Source organism: Rana temporaria, chromosome 3, assembly GCF_905171775.1.
Source record: "Rana temporaria chromosome 3, aRanTem1.1, whole genome shotgun sequence".
In the NCBI taxonomy this organism is placed as follows: Eukaryota; Metazoa; Chordata; class Amphibia; order Anura; family Ranidae; genus Rana; species Rana temporaria.
Genome location: NC_053491.1, coordinates 224,005,929 through 224,032,423, shown reverse-complemented (window position 1 = coordinate 224,032,423; position 26,495 = coordinate 224,005,929). Strand labels below are relative to the sequence as shown.

The window sequence follows — 26,495 nt, the reverse complement described above, 5'->3', positions numbered from 1 at the left end:
TGCCTTGTGGGCTGGAATGCTGACTTTCCTCGATTTAGGACCCAGCCGAACCTCTCGAGGTATTGGACCGTGAGGGCCACTGCTCGCTCCAAGCCGGGAGACGAGTGATCTATGACTAGGAGGTCGTCCAGGTATGCTAGGATCGTGACCCCTTGGATCCTTAGTTTGGCTAGGATTGGAGCTAGGACCTTCGTGAATACCCGGGGGGCCGTAGCCAACCCGAAGGGAAGCGCCACGATTTGGAAATGACGCAAAGCCACCATAAAGCGTAGATATCTTTGATGTGGCTGATAAATTGGAACATGAAGGTAGGCATCCTTTATGTCTATGGACGCCATGAAGTCGTCCTTTTGGAGTGTGGCAGCTGCTGACCGCACGGATTCCATCCGAAATGAGCGGACCTTTAGGTATGCATTTACCATCTTTAGGTCCAAAATTGGCCTGACATCTCCATTGGACTTTGGGATGATGAATAGGTTGGAGTAGAAACCCAGCCCCTGTTCCAGGACTGGTACCTCTACTATTACTTCCTGGGAGAGTAGATGATCTAATGCCGACATTAATGCGGCTCCCTTCTCCGGATCGTTTGGAATCCTTGACTCCTGGAAATGAGGAGGAGGAAACCTTAGGAAATCTAACTTGTAGCCCGTGGCCACGGAAGACCGTACCCACTTGTCGGGAATGCTGGCTTCCCAAACCTCTGAAAAGAGACGCAGCCTTCCCCCCACCTTCGTGGGTGGGGGCGCCCCTTCATAAGGTCGGCTTGGGGGCTGGTTTTGCGAAACCACTGCTTTCTGCCTCTAGCAGCCTGTCCCTGCGATTTGCTGTTGAAGCTGAAGTTTGCTTTCGCAGGAGGCCGTCGATACTGTTTGGCATTAGAGGGCCCCTGCCCAGGGGAGTACTGTCGTTTAAACGCAGGCCCCTGAAACTTCCTTTTAGTTGGCAAAAGAGTGCTTTTGCCGTTTGAAATGGTCTGAATGTATTTATCCAGGTCTTCTCCGAAGAGTCGTCCTCCATGGAAGGGGAACCCTACCAGGAGTTTCTTGCATGGGGGCTCGGCCTCCCAGCTCTTTAACCATAAGAGTCTTCTCATATGGATAAGGGATAACGATAAACGTGACGCTTGCTGGATAGAATCCTTAATCGCGTCTACCGTAAAGCATATGGCCCTAGGGACATCCGAAAACTCTTCTGCCTGCTGGACAGGAATAAGTTTAAGCATCTGCTTAGTTTGATCCGATAATGCTTGAGCAACCCCAATCGCAGCCATGGCTGGCTGCACTACTGCCCCTGCAGTAGTGAAGGAGCTCTTAAGTAGTGCTTCCAAGCGTTTATCAACCGGATCTTTGAACACCTGTATGTTTTCTACAGGGCATGTTAACGATTTGTTAACACATGAGATGGCTGCGTCCACCGCAGGAGTAGCCCATCTCTTGGAAAATTTAGCTTCCATAGGATATAGGGCAGAGAATCTTTTAGGTGGTAAAAAGATCTTATCTGGCTTGCTCCAATCTTGGAACAAAACTTCCTCTAGCAGAGGATGGATCGGAAACACTGCATTGCTTTGAGGCGCCCTTAGTGAGCCCAAAGCTGAAACCGTTGATACTTGGAGATCTGGTACTGGCAAGTTGAATGCACTATGGACCAAGTCCGTTAAGGCTTGAATCCACCAGCTCTCCCCTTGGGAGACTGCTCCAGACTCCTCTGTATCCGGGTCCTCGATCCCCGAACCTACTTGGTTCTTGTCCAAGAGGTCGTCCAATTCCCCTGAGGAAAGGACCTCCTCTTCTGAGGGTCCACGCTCGGGCGACGGAGATCTAATCCGTTTACTGCCCCGCATAGCTGTGGCTATCATTTTTCCCATTCTTTTCTCCATCTCTCTTAAAGAGGTGAGTAATACCTCGTCCGTGACCATCTTAGGGTTGGACTGACCCACGCCAGCTCCAGCCCCAGATCCCGATGGTCCCAAGGCTCCCTTTGGGGAAAGCAGCGGCATAACCTTGCCCGAGACCTCAGACTCTCTGGGGGAATCCCCACCTCTTGTACCCTCTGACCCGGATGCCATGGTACAATACCGAGGTACGCCTGCTAACTTATCGGTACTTGGAACTATAAATAGTTAATTGCCCAAACACCTGTTTGGGGGATAAAAAAAAATGCCTCCTCTCCCCTCGATGGACTTCTTTTTTTTTTTTTTTTTCAAATCCAAGAAAGAAAAAGCATTCTGTCCCCCTTTGTAGTATTGCCAAGAAAAAACTATTGAGATGGAAAAGAACAGCCTATTTCTAGGCTTGAAAACAGTCTTCTGAAGACTGTAATATCTTTTCTGGCCACTGTGTGTCCTCGGCGCCCCGTGCTGCCGCTCTGGTCTTTTCCTCCTCAGTTCCAATCGTAGAATGAGCTGATGGAACGAAAAAAGGAAGGGCCGCCCCTTCCTTAAGCAACTGACCCGCCCTTCCCCCCTCAGCTTAACGGCGCGAATTGCGCCTATAACACGGGGACGCGCGCCCGCCGACAGGGGGGGTTGGGGGGAAGGGAGCCTCTCCACGAGGATGTCAGCGTTTGCCTGCCTTGCAGGCTCTGAGGAGGAAGAACCGATGCAGCATCGCCTGGAGGCTTGCAGGTAAGCACAGCTCTCTGAACACACATACACACAGGCCCCATTCAATGCTTTTCCAACACTACCAGGGAGGTCACTGCTTATGGGGAATAATACACATAGAGCCATCCTATCATTAAGATATGTGACTAGTTTGCCAGATGCAGCGCATAACTTTAGGCATGTCCCCCGTGACCCCCCAGAAAAAACCTGCTAAGAACCAAGTTCCGCAAGCTTTCCCCTCACTTACCTGCTCCATGCCCCAGGACTTTGCCAAGCAGGAGGCCCAATCTTCCCCCATCTCCGTGGGGCTGTCTAGACCTTCAGGCCCTGGGTTCCTATGAAGGATCCACTGTCCTGGGCCCATATAGCACTCTGGCAACAGAAACATTAGGCCCCCAAAGGTTTCTAAGTTCTGGGCCCAGGGTCCAGCTCTCTAAAAAGAAAAGCATTATGGGCTATACCCCAAGGGTTTGGGGTCCGGTTACTGACCACTTTAGCACTGAGGCCTTTGGACAGAACCGGTTAGCTCACCTAATCCCAAGGATGCGGAGGCAAGCTAAACCATGACCAACACCTAAGACACTGGCGTAAAAACTGAGGTACTCCTCCTATGGGAGGGGGTTATATAGGGAGGGGCATTTCCTGTTTGAGATTGCCAGTGTCCATCACCTGAAGGTACTCCATATAACCCATATAGTAATAAATGCCGCTCTGTGTCCCGTGATGTAACGATAAAGAAAAAGTCTCAATCCAAGGCATATTAAAGAAGGTGTACAGGCTCTGGAAAAACGTAAGGATGTAGTAGTGCGGCCTGCGGATAAAGGTGGAGGGGTGGTAGTATTAGACAAATCTTACTACCACTCTCAATTACAGGAGATGTTAAATGATGGAAATACCTATTCTCATTTATCAGGTGACCCTAATAAGCAATATAGAACAGAATTAAGGAACTTAGTTGATTATGGGTACTATATGGGAATAATAAACAAAAAGGAAAAACAATTTCTATGTCCAAGTTTCAACCGCACGCCAACTATATATACAGTTCCTAAAATGCACAAGCACCTTACTCTGCCACCTGGCAGACCTATTGTAAATGGCATAGAATCAGTAACAGCCAGAGTGGGCCAGTATCTAGACCATTTTCTGCAGAGTAGTGTAATTACCACCAAAGCTTACCTTAAAGACACTACTGATTTTTTACAAAAGCTTAAAGCAGTAACATTTTTATCTGACAGCACTTTATTCTTGGTGACAGCTGATGTATCGTCACTGTACACGAATATACATCATGAAGATGCGATTTTAGCCTTGAATTGGGCCCTCAGTAAAAGGGAAGAATTACCACATATACAGAAGAAGTTCCTTAAAATGGTGTTAGGCCTCGTACACACGACAGAGATTCTCGGCAGAATTCACCGAGAAACTCGGTCAAAACCCGGATTCTGCCGAGAATCTCTGTCGTCTGTACAGTTTTGGCTCGATGGAGCCGCCGAGGAACTCGACGAGAAAATAGAGAACATGTTCTCTATTTTCTCGTTGTCCTCGTTCTTCTATGGGAGAAGCCGGCCCGCCGAGCTCCTCGGCGGCTTCATCCCAAAACTCGACGAGGAACTCGACGTGCCAAGCACGTCGAGTTCCTCTGTCGTGTGTACGGGGCCTTAGAGTTTTGTTTAACACACAATTACTTCTGGTACGGATGACAGTTTTATAATCAGAAAACGGGCGTAGCTATGGGTGCCAAATTTGCACCGAGCCTTGCAAACCTCTTTATGAGTGAGTGGGAGGATAAATGGATTTTCCACAACAGACCAAAATAACTAATCTTCTACCAACGCTACATCGATGATCTGTTCATCATATGGGAAGGATCAGAAGAGACTCTAAAAGATTATGCTAATAAGCTAAACACCAATGTAAATAACATCAAGCTGGAATTCCAGTGGGATCGAGAACAAATACACTATCTTGATGTGACAGTTATGAAGGGTGCTACGAACTTTTATACCAAGGCTTATTTTAAACCGTCCGATAGAAACAGCTATATTCCCCTACAGAGTGGGCACCACCCCAGATGGCTCCGTAACATCCCGAAGGGACAGTTCATGAGGATTAGGCGTAACTGTACTGAGGATATAGACTACTACAATCAAGCATCCATGATAAAACAGCGCTTCGTTGAAAAGGGTTACAAAGAATCACAATTGAACCACATAATGCAAGAAGTAGGAAATACCACACAAAATAAACTATTGGAGCCTAAAATCAGACCACTAAACCAGCAACACGAGTGGGGTTTCATTACAGGCTATCACGAACAATATAAGGATGTTGAAGCTATCTTCAAAAAACATTGGAATATATTGAGGTTGGACAGAGTACTAAATGAACAAGTACCAAGTGTCCCCCCATTTATCTATAGGAAAGCTCCATCGTTTGGGGACCAAATAGTTAAAAAGGTCCTAGATCCCCCAAAGAAACTTAAAATGTTTTGGGATAGACCTGGCTTCACGGCGTGTAGGAGGTGCAAAGCCTGTCGCCAAGTAACCGTGCATCTGAGGGATCTTAAACTTTTTACCTCAACGGCTAATGGGACAACTTTTGAGATCAAAGAATGCATTACATGTGCATCCACGCATGTTATTTATGCCCTAGAGTGCCCATGCGGGCTAATGTACATTGGACGCACCAAAAGGAAGCTATCCAAAAGAGTGTCAGAGCACATCTACAATATTTCCATAGGGTATGAAGAACACAGCGTGTCTTTACATTTTTTGAAGAAACATAATAAAAATCCCCTTGGACTGAAATTTTGGGGTATAGATAAGATAGACCCCAATTGGAGGGGGTCAAATAGAGTCAGGGAAATATCCAAACGCGAGACGGAGTGGATTTTCCGTACCAACACTCTCAGCCCGAACGGCCTGAACATAGACCTTGATTTAAATTGCTTTATAAGCAATCATTAATCAATGTAGAGTATGGATATAAAGCGTATTATAATGCATATATTTCCCCTCATGCTGACATATATACATATGGCAAAAAAGCATATATTTTCCCTCACGCTGGTTCAATTTACTTACAATGCTTTATAAGCAAGCATTAATCAATGTAGAGTATGGATATAAAGCGTATTATAATGCATATATTTTCCCTCATGCTGACATATACACATATGACAAAAAAGCATATATTTTCCCTCATGCTGGTTCATTTTATTTACAATGATGTTATCCCAGTCATATATGCTCTTTTGCTTTTATTTACTCTGTCTTTTAGATTCTTGCCCAGTCAGCCATTTTTTAGTCACATTTTATTGGTAATTTTTGTATTATTAATGGTCACATGTTTTTATGAGATATAAGTAACATGTTTTATATGCTTAGCGGAGTACGCTATTTTAGTCTCTTATGGGTTTAGATTTACATGCTCTGCTCTTAGTGCCAGAATATGTAGATGCATGCATCTAGTCCATATAGTATATATAATTTTAAACATTGCTTTATTTTACTGTAATGTTTATTACTAAAGATTGTGCACCTTGTGTATTTTTAATGTATATTTTTAATCATTATTTTTTATACATGTATTTTATCACATAGCCATGATGGCAGCAGTGCCACGGATATGTGTTTATGCCGACATAGTGTTGGTACTAGTAATTTGGCAAGGAGCAGGTTAAATGCATCCGACATCATGCAATGTTAAGATGCTGTTTGCTTGGATAAGACCAGGTTATTTATCCCACTGCCTTGTCTTTGCTGAGAGGATGCCTCTCCCTATCGGGTTAGAGTGAGTTTGGGCACTCCCACTTGCCCTATTTAAAATCAGAGTCAGTGCCGTGTAGCCACGCCCTCTGAAGACGTGAGCCAATCACGAAACGCGTCAGGGCGTGGCTACACGACGTGCTTCTTCCACTACACACAGCGTTCACACTGAACTGGGAGCCTGTCAGCTGGAGCTGAGCTGATTGTGCACCTAGAGCGGACGAGAGCTGCAGTTCACTACGTTTGATGTGCTGTATTTTATCTTCAACATTTGTAAGCATATATATATTTTTATGGGGCATGGTTCTCAATAAAAAACAGTATTACACTATATGTCTTTTCACTTGACTTACATGAAACACTCCCTCATTTATGACCTATACCAAACCTACTGAGATACGGTGACAACAGGAGGAAGGAGATATTTTTGGAAGATTGAGGAGACTTTTAAGGCAATCCATTGAAAGGAATCCCAGTATGAGCAAGGAGTTCTTAATGCTGAACACACCATAGGCATCTGGTGAGTAGAACTCCTAAGGGAGACCCGGTATGAAGATTATTTTACAATTGGAAGTTTCAAGGATTTTATGAAATACATCGGTTTAAGAGACTTTTTACAGTTTTTTCTGTGAATGGACTTTATGCATTTCATTCCTTTTGGTTTACATGATTTTATATTTTAAACCTATTTCATTTTGTGGTCATACACATTGCATTCATCCTCACTCAGTGAGACTAATTTAGCAGAAGGTTAATTACAGATTTAATTAGTCACCTTAGCACTGTTAGTGCTTCTATTCAGAGACACATTGCTTTTCATTTCTTACCCTATTATAACAGCTGCTTGTCTGCAAAACTATTGATTATTACACATATTCCACCACGTCCATAGAGCGCTAGGATCAGTTTTTATCCTTTGGATACCTTCTGATATTTTTTTACCAATTATCCTTTGTGGTTGTAAATCCTTAAAATATGCCCAGTGAAGCGACTGGCCTCAGGTGACACACAGATTAAACACATTCTCCTACATAAGTTGTACATGTTTAACTGCAGTCTTCTTTTCTCTACATCTGTTCAAAGTGATAAATTATAAAGCTTGACTGAGGAGTTACGAAAAAAAAGGGGACGGAGAGCTGAAATTACAGGGAGTGTGAGGAGAGCTCTGAAAGCTGATTGAAGGGAAAAAAAAAACACATCCCCCTTCACACAGCAGACATGAACCAAGCTAAATCTGTCAATCAACTGGAGGTCCCTCTCCTGGCGTAATTTTTCTCTTGGTATCAGAAAAACTTGTCAGAAGTGATACATGCTGATAGCAGAGGAACAAAGCAGCAGACAGAAATTACACTTGGTGCTCCTAATTGAGACAAGCACACGCTATAGAGGGCTATGCTTTGTTCGCATTTCATGTCTGAGGATTACAACCACTTTAAACACTTTTAGGGTAATGGCAGATTCACTTTAAATGAAGTCAAATTATAATATCAAATTGCTGTACTTCTAAGTCAATCAGTGCTTATGAACATATTTACCATACACCAAAATATGCTTTGTCTGTAGTGTCAGTTATTTCCATCCACAAAATACACATATTATTAGGAAAGTTGCACTGTTTAAATAAAGAAGATAGATTATATATATATATATATATATATATATATATATATATATATATATATATATAAATAACCATATTGTTATTTATTAGCGTATTTAAACTGATCATATACTTTATATACGGAGCACTAACTCACCTTCACTTTCTTGTCTCCTGAGCAGGTTGCAATAAATCTGTCATCAGCAGAAAATGCACAGCACAGCACTTCATCCTCGTGAGCCTCTATATGTAGCAGGTTCTCCCCGGTTTCACTTTTAAAGACCTGGCAGCGAACAGAGAACAGAAGCCTTGTTTAGCTGTCCTGCCAGCTGGCAACATCTCCACTAGGAATCTCATAACATTGGCTCTGGCCCTGCACACTATTCTACTAGTACATGTGAGGAAAAAGCTTGGATTTCACATGCAGAGGGGTTATGTTTACCCACCAAATTAGCTCAGAGATCAGATTATACATGAATATCACCATCTTTCACACCAGGCAGACATCTATTAAAAGGCTTATAAATAAGCATGGCTCAGCTTATATGATTGTGTGTTGTAGGCATCTTATTTTTCTGGGATTACTTTAATAATATCTTCCAATCATATGCTGAAATTATTATCTTATATCCATTAAATGCATTGACAGTGCTGAAAGTGATATTGTAAAATCTTGTCAGCAAAAAAGATTTAGTGTAGTGCTCATTATGTTTTGTTGATGGATGTGCAGATCTAAGAATAGAAAGTTATATGTGATTTAAAGTGATGCTATTGAACCCAAAAGCAAACATTTATTATATTGCAGCTTGCCAAGTCTCTTACACCATCGGATCGCAACTGCATTTTTACGCTGGCCGCTAGGTGGCGCTTCCGTCGAATTCCGCGTCGCGTATGCAAATTAGCTAGATACGCAAATTCCCGAACGTACGCCCGGCCGACTCAGTAAAGTTACGCCGTTTACGTTAGGCTTTTCCCGGCGTATAGTTGCCCCTGCTATATGGTGGCATAAGTGCGGCGTAACAATGTTAAGTATAGCCGTCGATCCCGCGTCGGAATTTGAAAAAGTTACGTTGTTTGCGCAAGTCGTCCGTGAATGGGGCTGGACGTCATTTACGTTCACGTCGAAACCAATGACGTCTTGCGGCGTACTTTGGAGCAATGCACACTGGGAAATTCCACGGACGGCGCATGCGCCGTTCGGGAAAAACGTCAATCACGTCGGGTCACAGTGCATTTACATAAAACACGCCCCCCTGATCCAAATTTGAATTAGGCGGACTTACGCCGGCCGATTTACGCTACGCCGCCGCAACTTATGGAGCAAGTGCTTTGAGAATACAGCACTTGCCCGTCTAAGTTGTGGCGGCGTAACGTAAATCGGATACGTTACGCCGCCGCAGAGATACGCCGCTGGACGTGAATCTGAGCCCTAGTCTGTAAAACATTGCAATAAAATATCAAAACCTAAAAAAAAACAAAAAAACTAAATTTTAAAGTTGGTACTAAACCCAAAAATGTAATATATTACAGCCTACCAGTCATTAGATGTGGTGGCTGCATTCGTTTTAATTTTGTAGGCTTTTTATCCTCGATCACCTGGTAACCTGGCCAGTAACCCCCTGATGTGCTACAGTGCCTCCATTCTGGATGAAGGAGCACAGGGACACCTTTAGACAGCAGCATTGTTAATCTGACTGGAGGGGAGGCCAGTAGATTTCCTGTGCATGTGCAAAGAACGTTTCGAGCATCTCATAACAGCCATCTTTCCCCTAGAGTAGGCAAAGCTGTGCATGCGCAAATGTGCATGTGCAGCTATCCTACAGGGCTCAATGTGACACAAAGCTCTGCAGCATATCTGCGCACGTGCAAAATAGCGGGGAGGAGGAAGTGTTGCCTTGCAGCAAAAAATAAATAAAAATAATTACAGTGCATCCCAAAAGTATTTATGGCACTTCACTTTTTCCAAATTTTGTTATGTTACAGCCTTATTCCAAAATTGATTAAAGTCATTATTTTCTTGAAAATTCTACAAACAATGCCCTATAATGACAACGTGAAAGAAGTTTGTTTAAAATCTTTGCAAATATATTTGCAAAAAAAAAAATAAAAAAATATAATGTACATAATTATTCACAGCCTTTTCTCTATACTTTGTTGAAGCACCTTTGGCACCAATTACAGCCTTTAAGTCTTTTTGAGTATGATGCTACAAGCTTGGCACATTGATTTTCAAGCAGTTTATCCCATTCTTCTTTGCAGGACCTCTCACGCTCCATCCTACTGGATGGGAAGTGTCAGTGAACAGCCATTTTCAGATCTTTCCAGAGATGTTCAATCGGGTTCAAGTCTGGGCCACTCAAAGACATTCAAGAACAGAGTTGTCCCTTGGTAGTCATTTGTTATCTTGGCTGTGTGCTTAGAGTCGTTGTCCTGTTGGAAGATGAACCTTTGCCCCAGTCTGAGGTTCAGAAAGCTCTGGAGCAGGTTTTCATCAAGGATGTCTCTGTACATTGCTGTAGTCATCTTTCCCTCAATCCCGACTAGTCTCCCACTTTCTGCCGCTAAAACACATTTCCATAGCACCATGCTGCCACCACCATGCTTCACTGTAGAGATGGTATTGGCCAGGTGATGAGTGGTGCCTGGTTCCCGCCAGACATGACACTTGCAATTCAGGCCAAAGGATTCAATCTTTGTTTCATCAGGCCAGAGAATTTTGTTTCTCGTGGTCTGAGAGTCCTTAAAAGTGCCTTTTGGCAAACTCCAGATGGGCTGTCATGTGCCTTTTACGGAGGAGTGGCTTCTGTCTGACCACTCTACCATACAGGCCTGATTGGTGTACTGCTTCAGAGATGTTTGTTCTTTTTGAAGGTTCTCCTCTCTCTACAGAGGAACGCTGGAGCTCTGTCAGCGTGACCATCGGGTTCTTGGCCACCTTCATAACGCCCTTCTGCCCCAATTGCTCAGTTTGGCCGAAAGAGTCCTGGTGGTTCCAAACTTCTTCCATTTACATATGTTCTTAATTGGGACCTTCAATGCTGCAGAAAGTTTTCTGTACCTTTCCCCAGATCTGTGCCTCGATACAATCCTGAGTCTACAGACAATTCCTTGGACTTTTGTTTTAGATTCAGACAAATGCTGAGAATCTGCACCTGGCCTAACTGGAAGTGTGAATATATATACATATAGAAGAAGAAAACACAGGGACGCTTTGTTCAGCTAAATGAATCTTCTTGTTTATTGCTTGGACATATAGCCCTTCTTATAGTGAAGCATGAGTCATTGTTTGCATAAGCATCACAGTTGTAGCTTCGTGTTGTCATTCATGGATTGGTGATCTCTTATCTACAATCTTCTGGTCAGATCTATCCAGTCTTTTGGACGTCTCAGCAATCCTTGTTTTCCTTGATGGGGGGGGGGGGGGGGTGTCTAGTCAGCATATTGAGCAAAGGGGATTTTAACATGTATATGGTACATAATAGAAATAGCCATTTGATTTGAGTATTAAACAATCCATAACACACTATGGCTTGATTTGTGCTCCAACATGCACGGTTAACTGTGGGACCTTAAATAGACAGGTGTGTGCTTTTCTAAATCATGTTCAATCAACTGAATTTACGACAGGTGGACTCCAATTAAGTTGTAGAAACATCTCAAGGATGATCAGTGGAAACAATGCGCCCAAGCTCAATTTTGAGTGTCATGGCAAAGGCTGTAAATACATATTTACATGTGATTTTTTTTCGTTTTTTAATTTTAATAAATTTGCAAATATTTCAAACAAACTTATTTCACATTGCCATTATGGGATATTGTTTGTAGAATTTTGAGGGAAATAATAAAATTTAGTCCATTTTGGAATAAAGCTGTAACATAACAAAATGTGGAAAAAAGTGAAGTGCTGTGAATACTTTCCGGGTGCACTGTATATCCAATTGTGAGGGAAAGGGGCAAGGCAATATGAGACATAGTTTAGGGTGAAGGTCTGCCTTAACAGACCTTTTAATTTCTAAAACGCAGTATATCTCAGAAAAAGAAGAAACCTGCTGTGTATTGGATTATAAGAAAACACATCCACCCATTATCATGACCAGTTAGTTACCTGTAAGGTTTTATCAGCTCCACAGGATGCAATTTTCTGTCTGTCATGGGAAAAGCACGCATTATACACTGCCTCTGTGTGAGGACGCACTGCCAGGCTGGCCAAGTTCTTCATACTTTGTTTGTTTCTAAAAAAATCAAAAGGGTCATTTAGATGAATTTAGTATTCAAGATCACAGATGAATTGGAAATGTACATTTCAGTCTTTTGGTACCTATTTTTCTGCAGCTTTTACAATTATTTACTATATGTGAAACAAGCATTTTCACTTCATCCAAAACACTTCCCCACAGACATTTCTCCCATTTATCTCTGTTGAAAATGAATGTGGCATTGTTACAGTGTGTTGTAAAATGTAGCTTTTACTGTTAAAAGAGTCACTAAAGGAATTTTTTTTTTTTGTTGAAATGACTGTTTACAGGGTATAGAGACATAAAAGTTAACTGATTCCTTTTAAAAATGATTAAAAATTGAATTTAATCTATCATATAATGTGCCTCTAGTTTCACTTTCGGTTTTAAAGGTACATACATGAAGTTCCGGGTGAGAGGTGAGTCGGGAAGACTCACAGAACAAAAACAAACAAATCCAGGGCAGTGTTTTGTTTTTAAAATGAATCTGATTGGTTCTGAGGAGTTTTAGACACACAGTAATGACAGCTTAGACCACCGTGAAAATCTCCCAGTACCATGCTTATAAGGAAACAGGCAACCAGGAAGTGTGGAGATCACAGCAGAATTACAGCTACTTCAAAGCAAAAACGAACAATGAGGACATGAAACCAGTACTGCAGTAAGGTAAAGGAAGCTATTTAGCTAAAAAAAAAATTCCTTTAGTGACCCTTTAACTGTACAGGTAGGATATGCCAGTCAAACCAAGTTGAAGCTTTTAGATCCTACCTGTGATCTATATGTACTAGCACATGGCTGCTTAAATGGGAATTTTGTATCCATGTCATCTTGTGTTCTCAATACTTACATCCAGTTCACATAGAGAGCTCCATGCTGGAGCTCATTTTTGGCTTGGCAAATTGATTGCTTGTATACCATGGAGTCATCAGGCTGAGAAAGACCCAACTGAATGAGGTTAATGTGAGAATTCTGTCCCAGGAGATGGCCATTCACAGACAGAAACTCCTGAAAATCTTCCCGTGTTTTGCTGTCCTGTAAAATTCAAACAAAAACTTCAAAATCAAACATACATTTATAAGAAATGGCAAGACAAAAATTGGTTTTAAATGTAATGCCCACCTACAAATAAACACAGAGCTGACTTCTCAGCACAGAATGCATTTAGATGTCATTACTATCATCTCATTATAACCTGCCGTTTAAAAAAAAAAAAAGATATCTGGTGATTGAATACAAGACTTAAGCCTAGTACACAGGGGCCAAATGTAAAGAAACACCAGCTGGATCAATAAAAAAAACAGCCCACATTCGGTCCGTGTACACAGATCAGCCAGCTTCTGTTGGACAGGCATGCTGGAAAACCAGCAGCCGACGACTCGATGGCTAAGATCGCTGACCAGTGTTTTGGCAATGGGGGGGGGGGGGCTCTGTCAGGACACAATAGCACAGCAGGAGAGATCGATGTACTAACATTGGATTGTTAGTACAGTGGCTTAGAACTGTGCTGTCAGCAAAACGAAAAACTAGCAGTATGTACCAGATTTTAAGCCTCCATATAGTTCCCAAGAACACCTAAACCCCCAGGTTGAACCATAAAATAGGATTTATGACTTCCTAGTATACGACATAGGATCCTGATAGTCTTTGACAATGCATTTTATGCAACTATCATCAGGGTATATGATGTTGGCAAAAAAGAAAGCCTTAGGGACATCTTATACGTATATACTCCAAGAAATGGATTTTATCAGCATGTCAAAAATCCTATTTTATCATTAGTACAGTACAGGGCACAGGATCTTTAGTCTTTATTCAAAGGATGTCCAAGAGCAGTCCAACCGAAGGGTTACAACAGAGCAATAAAAATGTTAACAGACCCATGTAACAAATGGGTCAAGAAGAGCTCAACAGAATTCAGAGAGCATCTTGTAGCACCTTATAACCCAAAACTTGCATCAAAAGTGCCCTAAACAGCCACCTGGTAAAACTTAAAATGTGCAAATTGAAGACCAGGTCGTAGTGTTGCAAATCTGAGAAACAGAGGCCTGATGCTGAAAAGCCCATAAAGCACTAACAGATCTGATACAGAGAAGGGGGAACCTTATCCATTAGATCAGAGCCTCAAATGAAGACTTGTCTAATCCAACTAGCAATGATACAGCATGGAGCAGGAAGCCCTCTGTGGGAACCCTCAGGAAGTACAGAGAGGTGATCAGACTGTCTCAAAGATGATGTAGCCAAGAGGGAGACTTTCACGTCTTTTTCCATGTCATGACAGTGGAATAAAATTTCCTTAAGATGTTTTGAAGAGGACAAAAAAAAAAAAAAAAAAGAGGGAAGGCCAATGTCCTTGTTGCAGTAGACGAAAGAAACCACCTTAGGGGGAAAAAAATAAAAATAAAAAAAAGGCTTTTGGTCTTAGGACAATCTTATTCTTGTGTAATACTAGGAAAGGTTATTTACAGGATATGGCCCCTAACTCTTCTGGACAGAGGTGGAAGCAAACACAAAGGCCACCTTGAGTGAGGTTAGATACAGGAATGTCACTAATTGATACAAAAGGGTAGCCTCTGAGGAGGGAGGGGCAGAAAGAACCAGGTTAAGCTCCCAGTGTCACAAGAGGAGAAATGTGTAGGACATGCTCCAAAAAATCCTTAAGGAATGAGATGCCAATTATCTGTTAATAAAACAGAATAGCAACAACCAAATACAGGTCCTGGTACAGGATCTGGTCCCCTGAAGATATGCTTACCATGAAACACATAAGGCGAAGCTTATTCATGAATCATTGCGCATTCCGTCAGCGGGTGGGTGTTGCCTTTTCACATACCTGTATTCAGCTGTTGCTTTTGAGTACCGCACTAGATAATAAATATATGTTATGGAAGATATTGGGCCATAGTTAGTTCAGCATTTTATTTTGAGTGACACTGGTGCTATTCCCTGGAGCAGAGGCTGTGAAGAGGGGCGAACCTCAATTTTGACAGCTCCTCTTTCTCTCCTCTCTATTACATGTCAGTTTGGAGAAGGGAGGGGGGAACACTTGTGGGTGCGGTCAGTGTTAAATATCAGCCTAATTTGTATAATAAATCGGCCGATGCATCAAAAATGGGCAAATATCGGCCGACCTCTAATCTGAAAACATCAAAAATACAGAGTGCATTTAAACACATCAAAAATACACCAGAGAGCATCTAAACGCATCAAATATTTATAAAAAATGGCCATAAATTTGGTCAACCTCTAGTATTAACCACACACTTTAAAATTCAGTATTTCTTTCTTATAGAAGCCCCTAAGTGGCTGAAATTGTGCTCAAATCCAACCACAAACAAAAGAACTGGTTAGTGAGTGGAGCTAAGCAAACTACTAAAGCAGCCAATTTGCGATGAAACAGCCCTGAAACAGATCTGTGTACTGGGGAAAGAGTTGGCACTGGAGCACCAAGAAATTGTTTGCAAGACTCTGGGACATAGTCATAAATGGTCGATAAATCACTTGCTTTTTGGACTTGTGATTAAAGCAAGAACAAAAATATATCTTGTGCTCTAAAAGGCAATGCTGTAATTCACAGTATTTAAGTTGCCATTTAGCTCACATCAGCTTCTCAACATAATGTATAACACGCACAGGCGTATAACACGCACCCTAACTTTAAGAGGGAAGTTTCAGGAAAAAAAACGTTCCACAGCCCCCTGCGTATAACACGCAGGCACAGTTTACACTCTATTTTCATGGTAAAAAAGTGAGAGTTATACGCCAATAAATACAGTATATTTTAGGTACATTAGATCAAAATAAATGCTTGTTGTGATTGTTGTACCAGTAAAAAAAAAAAAAAAAAAGTAGCAGCTTTTAGGTTATTATCAGAATCCCATTAATAACAATGTTATGTACCTGTACCTAATTTACTGTATGCCTAAACACAAACATACTTTTGCAGCCGTTTCATATGCAGTTAATATTCCCTTCACTTTCTTCAGTCTACTGCATTGTCTGGATCTCTTCTACTATCATCTGCTTTGCTGGAAATGCTTTACCTGCTTATTAAGAATGTCCCGGTAACGTACAAACTCATGAATGAGATGTGCTGGCCCATATAATCCCATCTTAGATTTTAACCAGTCCAGAGAAAACAGAAGAGAACAGAGGTCCTGGAAAAATTGGAAATAAATCTGAAACAATCTATTTACCTTTTAACATTATGCAACAAAATAAAAACACAAGTATTAGGGCTAGTTCACACCATAGAAATGCAGTCGGGATGTGTCCCAGATGCTTTTTGGCGTGCGCGTTTTTGATGCAGTCCAGTGCATCCCCCCCCCTTTTCTTCTTAACCTTAAATAAAGACATGTGTGTTCCAGTGTGTTTTTTTGGTGCGTTCCAGTACTATCCAGTGCAGGAAAAATATAGCATGTTCTACTTTTTTTTTGGAACTGGAACTGCAAGAACTGGTGTGAACTATGCCATTGAAAACCATAGACCCTACTTTCAATGCATTTTTGATGCATTGAAAAACCGCACTGCACTGAATGTGGTGTGGACTGGCCCTTAAAGCAGACATACTCAAATGTGAACCTAAAGTTTGTTACAGTGTAGCTAGGAAAGATGGAAATATCACTTTATTTTTTTAATGGAAACATGTAGCACTTTGTCCCATCTAACTAGGTGCCCTTTAACCCTAGCTGCGATGTCAGACAGGACACACTGTAAACAGCAGCTAGCAAGGAGAAAGCTGCTGTGCTAGCGAGCGCCTGTCCTGCCTCCTTACTTGGCCGAGGCTAGCCTCTGATGGCCTTACCTTCCTCTGCATTCATCGTGACGGTGCTTGTTTGGGAAAGTGGCGAGAGCTAGAGAGAGGTGCTGGATAGCAAAACAGCCATTCCCTTGCTAGCCGCGATGTCAGGTGGCCGTGCACCCAGAGAGGAGGTGCCCTGTCCGACATTGCAGCTAGTGTAACATGGCACCTAGAAAGAGGTTATGGAGAATTCTTTAAGGAAAAAAAAAAAAAAAAAAGGAAGGAGCTGAAAATACCCTTTTCAGGAGAAAATGCTGTGTTGAGGCTCTCTTCACTGCTAACTGCATGTGTGAAAATCTAGGCAATTGGTCACATGCACTCTGATAAAAAGGAAGGTCGGCAAATCTAAACTGCGATCCTCGCTTTCTGGAGAGATCACATAACCAAGTGTCTAGGTTAACATACATGTGAATATATTCGCCAGCACACAGAGGATCGTATAAAAAGGTTAACATATTTAGGTTAACATACACTCTTCTGGAAATCACTTTTTATTTATCCCAGTAAGATTGTTTACAAAGCTTTACAATACAATTTGGGTAGACAACAACATTATTAGAAAAAAAACAACAACACAACAGTCACTGCTCCTACCTATAACTGGTCTTCACAGCAAGGAGCAACCAACCAAATTCACCTGTCTAACAGTGCATTAAAAACAGGGGTTTAGTTGGGCGCATTTGCAAATACACGCGTAAGCTGCAGGCCCGGTCAAGGCTCCCTGTGTACTGCAGTCCTAACTCTAAAATGTAAAGCGTCTCCATCTGCCCTTCATCTATCCATCAGCATACATGTGCTTCCACTGAGGAGACTTTACATTTTAGAGTTAGGACTGCAGTACACAGGGAGCCTTGACGGGGCCTGCACCTTAAGCATGTATTTGCAAATGCGTGCAACTAAACCCCTGTTTTTAACTCACTGTTAGACAGGTGAATTTGGTTGGTTGCCGATTGGTTGATAAGTTGAGCTTGGAAATTCTGTGTGTTTAACAACTTTATTAGAGCTTATGCCATTTCTATTTAATGCAATACTTAAACATAAAAAGTAGGTATTACTGGTATGGTGTAATACAGACAGCCCTAAAAAAGTGTAAAAAAAAAAAAAGACAACCCTAGTACTTATTGTACTTTCTTCAAATACATACCACAAGTGGAGGTCTTTTATAAAACAACACAATTTAGAGGGCTTATTTAGTATTTGGACCACTGAATAGCAAGAATACCCACAATTATTACTACATATTCAGCATTAGAAATAAAATAGGTTCACATATTGTTTAATGCCATTAATAAGATTCCTTGTATACCTGCTAAAATGTATTTGTAAATTTACCTACTTTAGGCATATTAGCCTGTGCCATGTGGTATGCTAGGTAATGGTACCAGTATGCACAATCTTCTTGTTCCATAGTAGGAAGCCCACGAGAATAGTATTTTTTATACTGATTTACAAGCTTGGCATGAAGAGCCTGAAATAGGAGAGAAAAAAAAAAAAAAAGGAAGAAGAAGATTCAGGAACAGTCAAAGAACATTAAAGCTGAATGCACAACCTAAATATATTGTCTGCAATATTTGTCCAATGCATTATTGTAAATAGTAGCCTAGGTGCACAAAAATCCTATTACGTTTGTATACAACAGACAATATTTTGCAGATGCTCTAGCTGGGAGATGTTATGTTTATTTCTCCTCCACACATTAGGTCCAGCCTTAAACATGTTCCTTTTAGTATCAGGACTACAGGTTGGCTGAGAGAGAAACACCCAGCTATCTGATGGCGACTGACTCAACAGTAATAACAAAAGAAGCATGTGTTTATGACCCCCCTTCCCCTGTATCTTTGACCAACATGACACTAGTCCATTTAGGAAGTTGAGGGTCTTAAAAGCAAAACAAACAAAAACAAAATAAAAGCATAAAAAAAATTAAAAAATGCAAAACGCGTGTGCAAAACGCAAAGTGCACTGCTGAAACCGATCAAAAGCAAACTGCATAGGTGTGAACCGAACCTAAAAAGGTGATCTCATAAATAATTAGCCAGCATATAAAAAAATACTAATACATTAAAAAAAAACACAACACACACACACAGAAAAGTCACTGCAGCTACATAAAATACTCTATATGTAAAAAAAAACAGTAAACAAATACAAAAGTGCTTAAAGTGGATGTAAACCCACTCTCATCCTTTCTAAACTACTGCCATAGTGCTGATCTATAAGGATATAGATGCCTCCTGCATGTATCCTTACCTGTCAAATGTCTCCCCTCTGTCTGTTATGAGACCTGAAAAACTGCAGATTCTGTGGGTGGATCTGTTGTCTGGAGCTCGGTGGGTGGAGTCGTGATGTCAGTAGACTCCCCGCCCACCTCTACACTCCTCTTGTCAACATGCATTTTTTCCTATGTATTTCTTACACTGAATTCTGCTATGATCACTAACATCCGGTCAAAATCCAGAAAAGTTACCACATGGCTTCAGAAAAGGAGTGGGGGTGGGAATTAAAAAAATAATGCCCGTCTGAAGCTAGTGCATGAGATATGTAAATAACCTGTCATTCACAGCAAGGGGGCGGAACGGACCAAAGTTTTCCTGTGTAATTCCGTTTTATTTCACTGAACAATAAAAGAGGATTGCTCAGAGCTGGATTAACTGTGTGGCAAGACTGGGCACAGATGATAGGAAATCTTATACTGTACATAGCGAAATAAAAAAAATAAAAAATCGGGTTTACATCCACTTTAATTACTAGTCTATCCATAGAAACACATTGTTTTCACTGCACTACTAGCAATTAAGCACTTTTGTATGTTTTGTTTACAGTTTTTTTTTTTTACACATATGAGATGCAATAATATATTGAAATGCAATTGCCAGCCAGTACCTGACCACACAAATGCTCTTTTATCTAAATGGGCACTAATTCCCACAGACATACAAAAATGTCTACAACAATCTCCCAAAAAAGTGCTTTTAGAACAGTCAAAGTTGTGAGTATTGCCTCATTAAAATTGAATAACAAAATCTATAAACTATGCCAACATCCCTAGTATTTGTAATAGGTATGTCTTTGATCAATGAACACAAACCAAGGCTGCTTGGGGCCTGATTAATTGACCATAGATCGAGAAAGAAAAGGAGGGAAGGTTGTTTGGGACTTTGAAGGCACTGGTATACAACAATATAAAAAATATATATAAATATTTATTTGGACAGATTATATTAATACAAATTGTACAAAAGATATACAAAACAATTGGGACAAACCCCACTAATCACATTGATCACAGGACCATTTTTGGTGGAGTTGTAGTCTCGACCGGTTTCGCAGTGTAAAACTGCTTCTTCAGGAGAATGTCTATAGGGTATATAGGTGAGATATGGAAAAATGAACAGGTAAATCGCAAGCAATTATATACAATAGTTTAATAAAGAAATTTCAAACACTCAGTGTTGCGTCTTGTAGGAGAGTCAACGGACTACTCACCTTAATTTGCCAAAGTGGTCGTAGATCGGCCAGGGCGGTGGCCCCCTAGGGCGCACGTGGGGGATAATAGGAACGGGCTCTGATAGAAAGGGTTAATAGATTATTCCTAGTAGTGATTGTAATGAGGGACGGTTGTGCAAGAAGAAAGGGATAGTGGAAAAGTAAGGTTGAGGGAAAACGAAGAAATAATAATAAAAGAAGAAAAGGGAAGAGGGAGTGGGGAAAAAGGGGGCGAAAAAAAGGGGGAGGGGAAAGGTGGGGGGTAAAAAGGAGTGGAATGAAAAAGAGAAAAGAAAGAAGAAAGAGGGTATAGTTGAGAGTGGAAAATGAAGTAAGAAGGAAGGGTGGGGCAGGAAGGAAGGAAAGGGGAGGGGGAGAAGAAAAGGAAAAGGTAGGAAATGAAAAAAGAGGGGAGAATTAGTTGAGCACAAGAGGAAAATGGAAAGGAAGAGAGGTCATCGTGGGGTAGTGAATAGTGGAGATCCAAAATGCCCAAACAGAGGACTAGAAGGGATAACCAAAAGGAATTGATAGTTCAGCAACAAGACACCAGGGGGTGACCATCAGGAGGTGACACTCAGTGCTGGGATGGAGGGGGTTAAAAATAATAAACTCCAGCTTACCGTCCAGGATAATTTAATCAATTTAATTGATACTGGGGTGATGGACACATAAAAGTACCAGGTATATACCGGTAAGCAGTCAAGAAGCCAGTGTGAATAAGCACCGGCAGGAACCAATCTAAGAAAGATGTAACATCAAACATTAGTTTGAAATAATTCTTCCAAGGTAATAGACTGGCGCAGAGGTAGTTGATGCGGGGTCGGTATATATAGGTTTTACTTACCACAGAGTGTGGAGTGTCAGTCCGTCCCCAGGGAGAGCTCCGTGCATCTCACTACAAGCCGCTCGTGGAGCAGCTTAAGTGAGGAATCCCAAGGCACGTCATGCGTCACGTGGGCGTGACGCAGACGTGACTCACCGTTCAGACGGTCGCGCATTGGTCAATGCGCGGCCTTGCAGACAAGACACCCAATGGCCGGGGGCCGGGTTCAGTGCTGCAAACAACGGGCGCCGATTGGAGCCCGTGGTCTGAAGGGTCCAGCGTGCGCCAATCAAAAGACAGGGGGCGAGGCCGAGGCTGGTCCGAACACATGACACAGGTCCTATGCTGACAAGGCACAGCACTGAGACGTATAGAGGAAAATTACAGCATAATCATTGATATACAGGTATCATAAACGTTAGATTGTAAATATATACAGGGGGATATACCTGCAATACTTTTCATTGTGGAGTCATTAAACAACAGCATTTCAAAAAAATCAGGAGAGAGACAATTGAAACGAAAAAGATTCAAATGAGATGTAACAGACATTTATAATGTAATGGTGACATAGGACATAATAAAATTATAAACAGTAATAGAAATGATAATTGAATAAAGTTGCAAGTGGTGAGGTGCAAGGGGGATTTGTTTGGATACAAAATGACGTTGTAATAGAACAGTCAGGTATATCAAAAAATGGCTATGGGTGAATGAATAGTCAATCAATTAAGGTCCCCCCTAAATAAAGGACTTATATGAATTGACCTCATTTAACCCTGGATAAGTCATAGCATTCAGGTGTTCTATCCATAAACATTCCTTTTGGAGAATGGATTTATCCCAGTCACCACCACGTGGATGTGGTGGGATGACTTCTAATATAAGGAATCGTATCACTGTCAAGTCATATCTGTGATAAAGTCCTATATGGCGTCCGATGGTAGTCAATTTACCCACCCCTGTGTCATACAGGTGGTCACCAATGCGTTGGCGGAATTCTCTAATTGTTTTTCCAACATAAAAAGCATTACATTTGCACACCATTAAATAAACCACGCCCTTGGTGCCACAGTCAGCAAAGAAGGAAGGAGAAAAAATTTCATTATTAGGTAAAATAAACCGTTTGCCCTCCAATATCCACGGGCAACGCGGACAATTGCCGCATTGATAAGTTCCCCTGAGTGTTGGAGGGGGTGGGCGTTCTTGTAAATAATGACTCTGAGTGAGTCTGTCTCGCAGTGAAGATGCACGGCGATAGACCATTTCAGGATGTACCTTCACATGTTTGGACAAAGTGTTGTCATCAGTGAGGATATGCCAATGTCTGTTGAGAATGTCTCGTAAGACATTGTGGTGGGCAGAATAAGTAGTGATAAAGCGTACAGGATTATTAGCTGAAGTGATTGTATTTCTCTGTTTAGGTGTATCATATAATAATGAATTCCTAGAACGTAAACAGGCCCTATTATAGGCTTTTTTAAGGTTTGTCCGAGCATAGCCACGGTCAAGTAGGCGCAGCCTTAGTGCGTCTGCTTGCTTTTTGAAATCACTGGGTAGTGTACAGTTCCTACGTAGTCTTAGATATTGGGCGAAAGGAATACTTCTAATTAGTGGCTTGGGGTGGGCACTGGTAGCAAACAATAAGGTATTTCCAGCCGTAGGTTTGCGGTAGAGGTCCGTATGTAGAATACCGTCACTATGTTTGATGATAGTCAGGTCAAGGAATGGGACCTGAGTGTCATCAAATTGGACGGTAAATCTAAGGTTAAATCTATTTATATTGAGTAGACGTACAAATTCTAGTAAGAATTCCGAAGTACCGGTCCAAATAATAAACAAATCATCTATAAATCTATACCAAAGTAAAACCTTATCCAAAAATCTTCGGAAAATATCGTTGGCGTGTAATGAACGTTCCCAGCCACCAAGATATAAATTGGCGTAAGCTGGAGCGCATGATGTGCCCATCGCTACGCCCTGATTTTGCAAAAATAATTCGTCGTTGAACGTAAAATAATTTTTTGTCAGAATAAATGATAATAGCTGTAAAATAAATTTAACCAATGACCATGAGGTGTTTTCCTGTTCATATAGGAAGGACCCAGCCATTCTGACACCCTGCTCGTGGGGGATACTCGAGTACAAGGCCTCGACATCCAATGCCACGAGCAGGGCGTCAGGAGGGACTTGGGTCCCCTCAACATGTTTCAAAAGGTCAGCGGTGTCGCGAATGTACGATGGAAGGCTCGTGACATGAGGCATAAGGAAGGCGTCTACAAATTTACTAGCATTATCTGTAAGGGATCCCATGCCGGACACGATAGGTCGGCCGGGGGGATTTTGTACGTTTTTGTGCGTTTTAGGTAAAGAATAAAAGGTGGCTAATCGGGGAAATTTGGGGATCAAGTATTCTAAAGTATCCTTATCAATCAATCCTAGAAAATAAGCATCTGTACAGAGAGACCTGAGTTCTGTAGTAAAGTTAGATACAAAGGTGGAAGGGATCCGACTATACCAGTCGGTGTTGTTCAATATTGAATAACACATGTTTTGATAAAGTTCATGGGTCATAAGTACAATATTTCCACCCTTGTCTGATTGCTTGATTACAATATCGGTACATTTTTGCAGAGATTTAAGGGCTCTGGTCTGTCTGATGGTTAAGTTGGGAGATATTGTATGCCATTCCTGTCTTTTAAGATCTCGAATTGTAGCTTGTACAAACGCCCAAATCGATGGGCAGGTCATAAGGTCAGGGAATCTCCTAGAAGGGAGTCGAAAGGGTTTACGTGGAGGTCTAGTAGTTGGGACAGATACAATAGGATCATCTACAGCGGTCGATAATGAATCGGTATCGTCTGGATTGCTCTCATCATATAAGAGCATTAGGTCTCGGAGGGCACGAAATTCGTTCATAGTGAACTGTTTAGTTCTTTCAGCTAGTTCACGTTCTAAATTGATTAAGCCACGGTCTCTATCAAAAATAAACTTATATGTTAGGTTGCGAGCAAACAAATAAAGGTCTTTGATAGTATGAGTGATTTTCAAGGGATCAAGTGGACAAAAGCCTAAGCCAAGCTGTAATACTGAAGATTGATCCTCGGATAGTATTAATGGAGTCAAGTTAATTATGTTAAGACTGGTATTTTCAGAGGAGTTGGTTGTAATGGGGGCGGTAGGTTTGGCATTGATTTTAGAACAAATGTATCTAGGTTTCCCTGCTGCTTCTTCAGGTCTAAAAAAATGGCCTCATCATTGGTTTTTGTATGTTTATTAGTCATCAAAGATGAATTGAGGACTTTGGGTATTGCTCCATGTAGGGATGTGGATCTACCCAAGTTGTCGGTAGACAAGTTGGTGTCCACCAGATCCCGTGCAGTTGGTACCCGTGTCTTTATTGCCTTAGCAGTTTGTCTATCCTTTTTAGCTGGTAAGGGTGGAGGGGTAGTCCCTCCATATCTCAACCTTTTTCGGGCGGATTTAATGCCCTTGGAAGTAGTGGGAGGTCTTGTTCCGCTTTGTTGGGAAGTTAAAGAGGAAATAGAGGAGTCGGATTCCACTTCAGTGTTGGAATTACCAGGATGTTGAGTGCGTCTGTTACTCCTCCTATTGCTCTGATTGGTAGACCATTTGTATGCATAACCATCTGCATATGCTGATTTATCTTTGTTGAATTTTGTTTGTTTACTCACAATAATGTCTCTGTTGAGTGTCTCTAAACGGGTTTTTAGTTCCTTCCATTTGTCGGTATATAAAGTATTGCCGATCAAATGTTGGAATTGACTGTTTAGGTCATTGATTTCCGTATCAAGTAAGGTCATATCTGAAGTATACTGAATCACTAATGACTTCATTAAATCAGTACTACACCCCAATAGGGTGGTTTCCCAATTCTTTTTGAAGTCAGGTGAAGGTTCCTTGATGGTAGGGAAGATTTGGATACGTAGTCCAATAGGACAGATGTTATCCAATAAGTAACGTCTGAAATATTCAATATGCCAGTGTAAATGAGATTTGCGTTTCAAAAAAGCAAAGATCTTCCCGAAGTATACCTTAAGGTCGTCATCTATTTTATGGGTATTGAGAGTATGGTCAATTAATCAGGCCCCAAGCAGCCTTGGTTTGTGTTCATTGATCAAAGACATACCTATTGCTTTTAGAACAGGATGGCCAACAAGCTCATAATGCTGTGACTGTCAGATGTCCACAAACTTTTGTACATATAGTATTGCTGCTAAATGCCCATGAGCTTTAAATGACAAGCACTACTTCACACAGAAATAAATAGTTGTGTTTTTTACGCTGTATAATATTGATAATGAAATTACTGCAGCCAATTCATACAGGCAACTGATCCCGGTTCCTCTCTGTAAGAAAATCCAATTGCAAATCATGCAAGTAATACAGGAACGATTTTCCATTGCGATCACAGTATAATAATGATTTGTTGACAAACTCCTGCAGCATGTCCTCTACATCCTCACTTTCCATGTCCCACAAGATGCACAGAACCTGTAAGTAAAGTCAGGTGGTTAGCTATATAGTGCAGAAAAAGATTCCATCAGAATAATGACAATCCATCTATATTCTACCATAGTTGCAACTATGACAAGCATGTAAAAAGTATAAGGTATAAAGGGGAGGATAGATGGATAAACATTTGTAGTTCAGGAAAAAAAAAGGATTTACTAAAAATATTTAACTACATTTTTTTTTTTTTATTTATTCAAAAGCAGAGAAAACTGGCCCATACGGACCACAATAACAAAGTACATCAAAAACATAGTCACTGAGACATTATACTAAAAACAGTCATGTAGGAGTAGAGTAAACAAACATAAGTATATGGGTCCGTGATAGAACTCAGGCAGGGTGGCTGGGCACCTGCGGCCCCTCGGGGCCTAGGAGAGATATGTGTGGGAGAACATATGCCCATGCCGGAGAGATGTCAAGTGGACAGCGGTTTGTGTCTTCCCAGATGGTCTAGGGTCAGCAGGGCCAGCCGCACCGCATTTTCAATAGTTGGAAAACAGAAGAGGAAGAAAAGATATTGGAGAAAAGTGAAGAGATAGGATGCAGGGTGGGGGGGGGGGCACAGGAGGTGCCCCCCTGGTTATAGACAGAGAGAGAGGGGGAATTAGAGCACAGATAGGAGATCGAAAGTTTGGGGGGGGG

At 41.5% G+C, this 26,495-nt stretch overlaps 1 protein-coding gene across 3 annotated transcripts in view; it reads right to left on the bottom strand.

Moving 5' to 3' along the window:
• The window catches only part of APAF1 (apoptotic peptidase activating factor 1), a 123,445-nt gene that overhangs the window by 66,853 nt on the left and 30,097 nt on the right, over nt 1-26,495 (bottom strand). For 2 of the 3 annotated variants that reach the window (XM_040344340.1, XM_040344339.1), the window contains exons 9-14: nt 25,665-25,832; nt 18,342-18,473; nt 16,248-16,361; nt 13,055-13,239; nt 12,078-12,204; nt 8,130-8,255 (exon numbers count right to left, since the gene is read on the bottom strand). In XM_040344340.1, coding sequence (XP_040200274.1) covers nt 8,130-8,255; nt 12,078-12,204; nt 13,055-13,239; nt 16,248-16,361; nt 18,342-18,473; nt 25,665-25,832 — 852 coding nt within the window. Of the gene's footprint in view, nt 1-8,129; nt 8,256-12,077; nt 12,205-13,054; nt 13,240-16,247; nt 16,362-18,337; nt 18,474-25,664; nt 25,833-26,495 lie in introns of those variants that run through there. The other variant, XR_005747927.1, reaches the window with a different exon arrangement.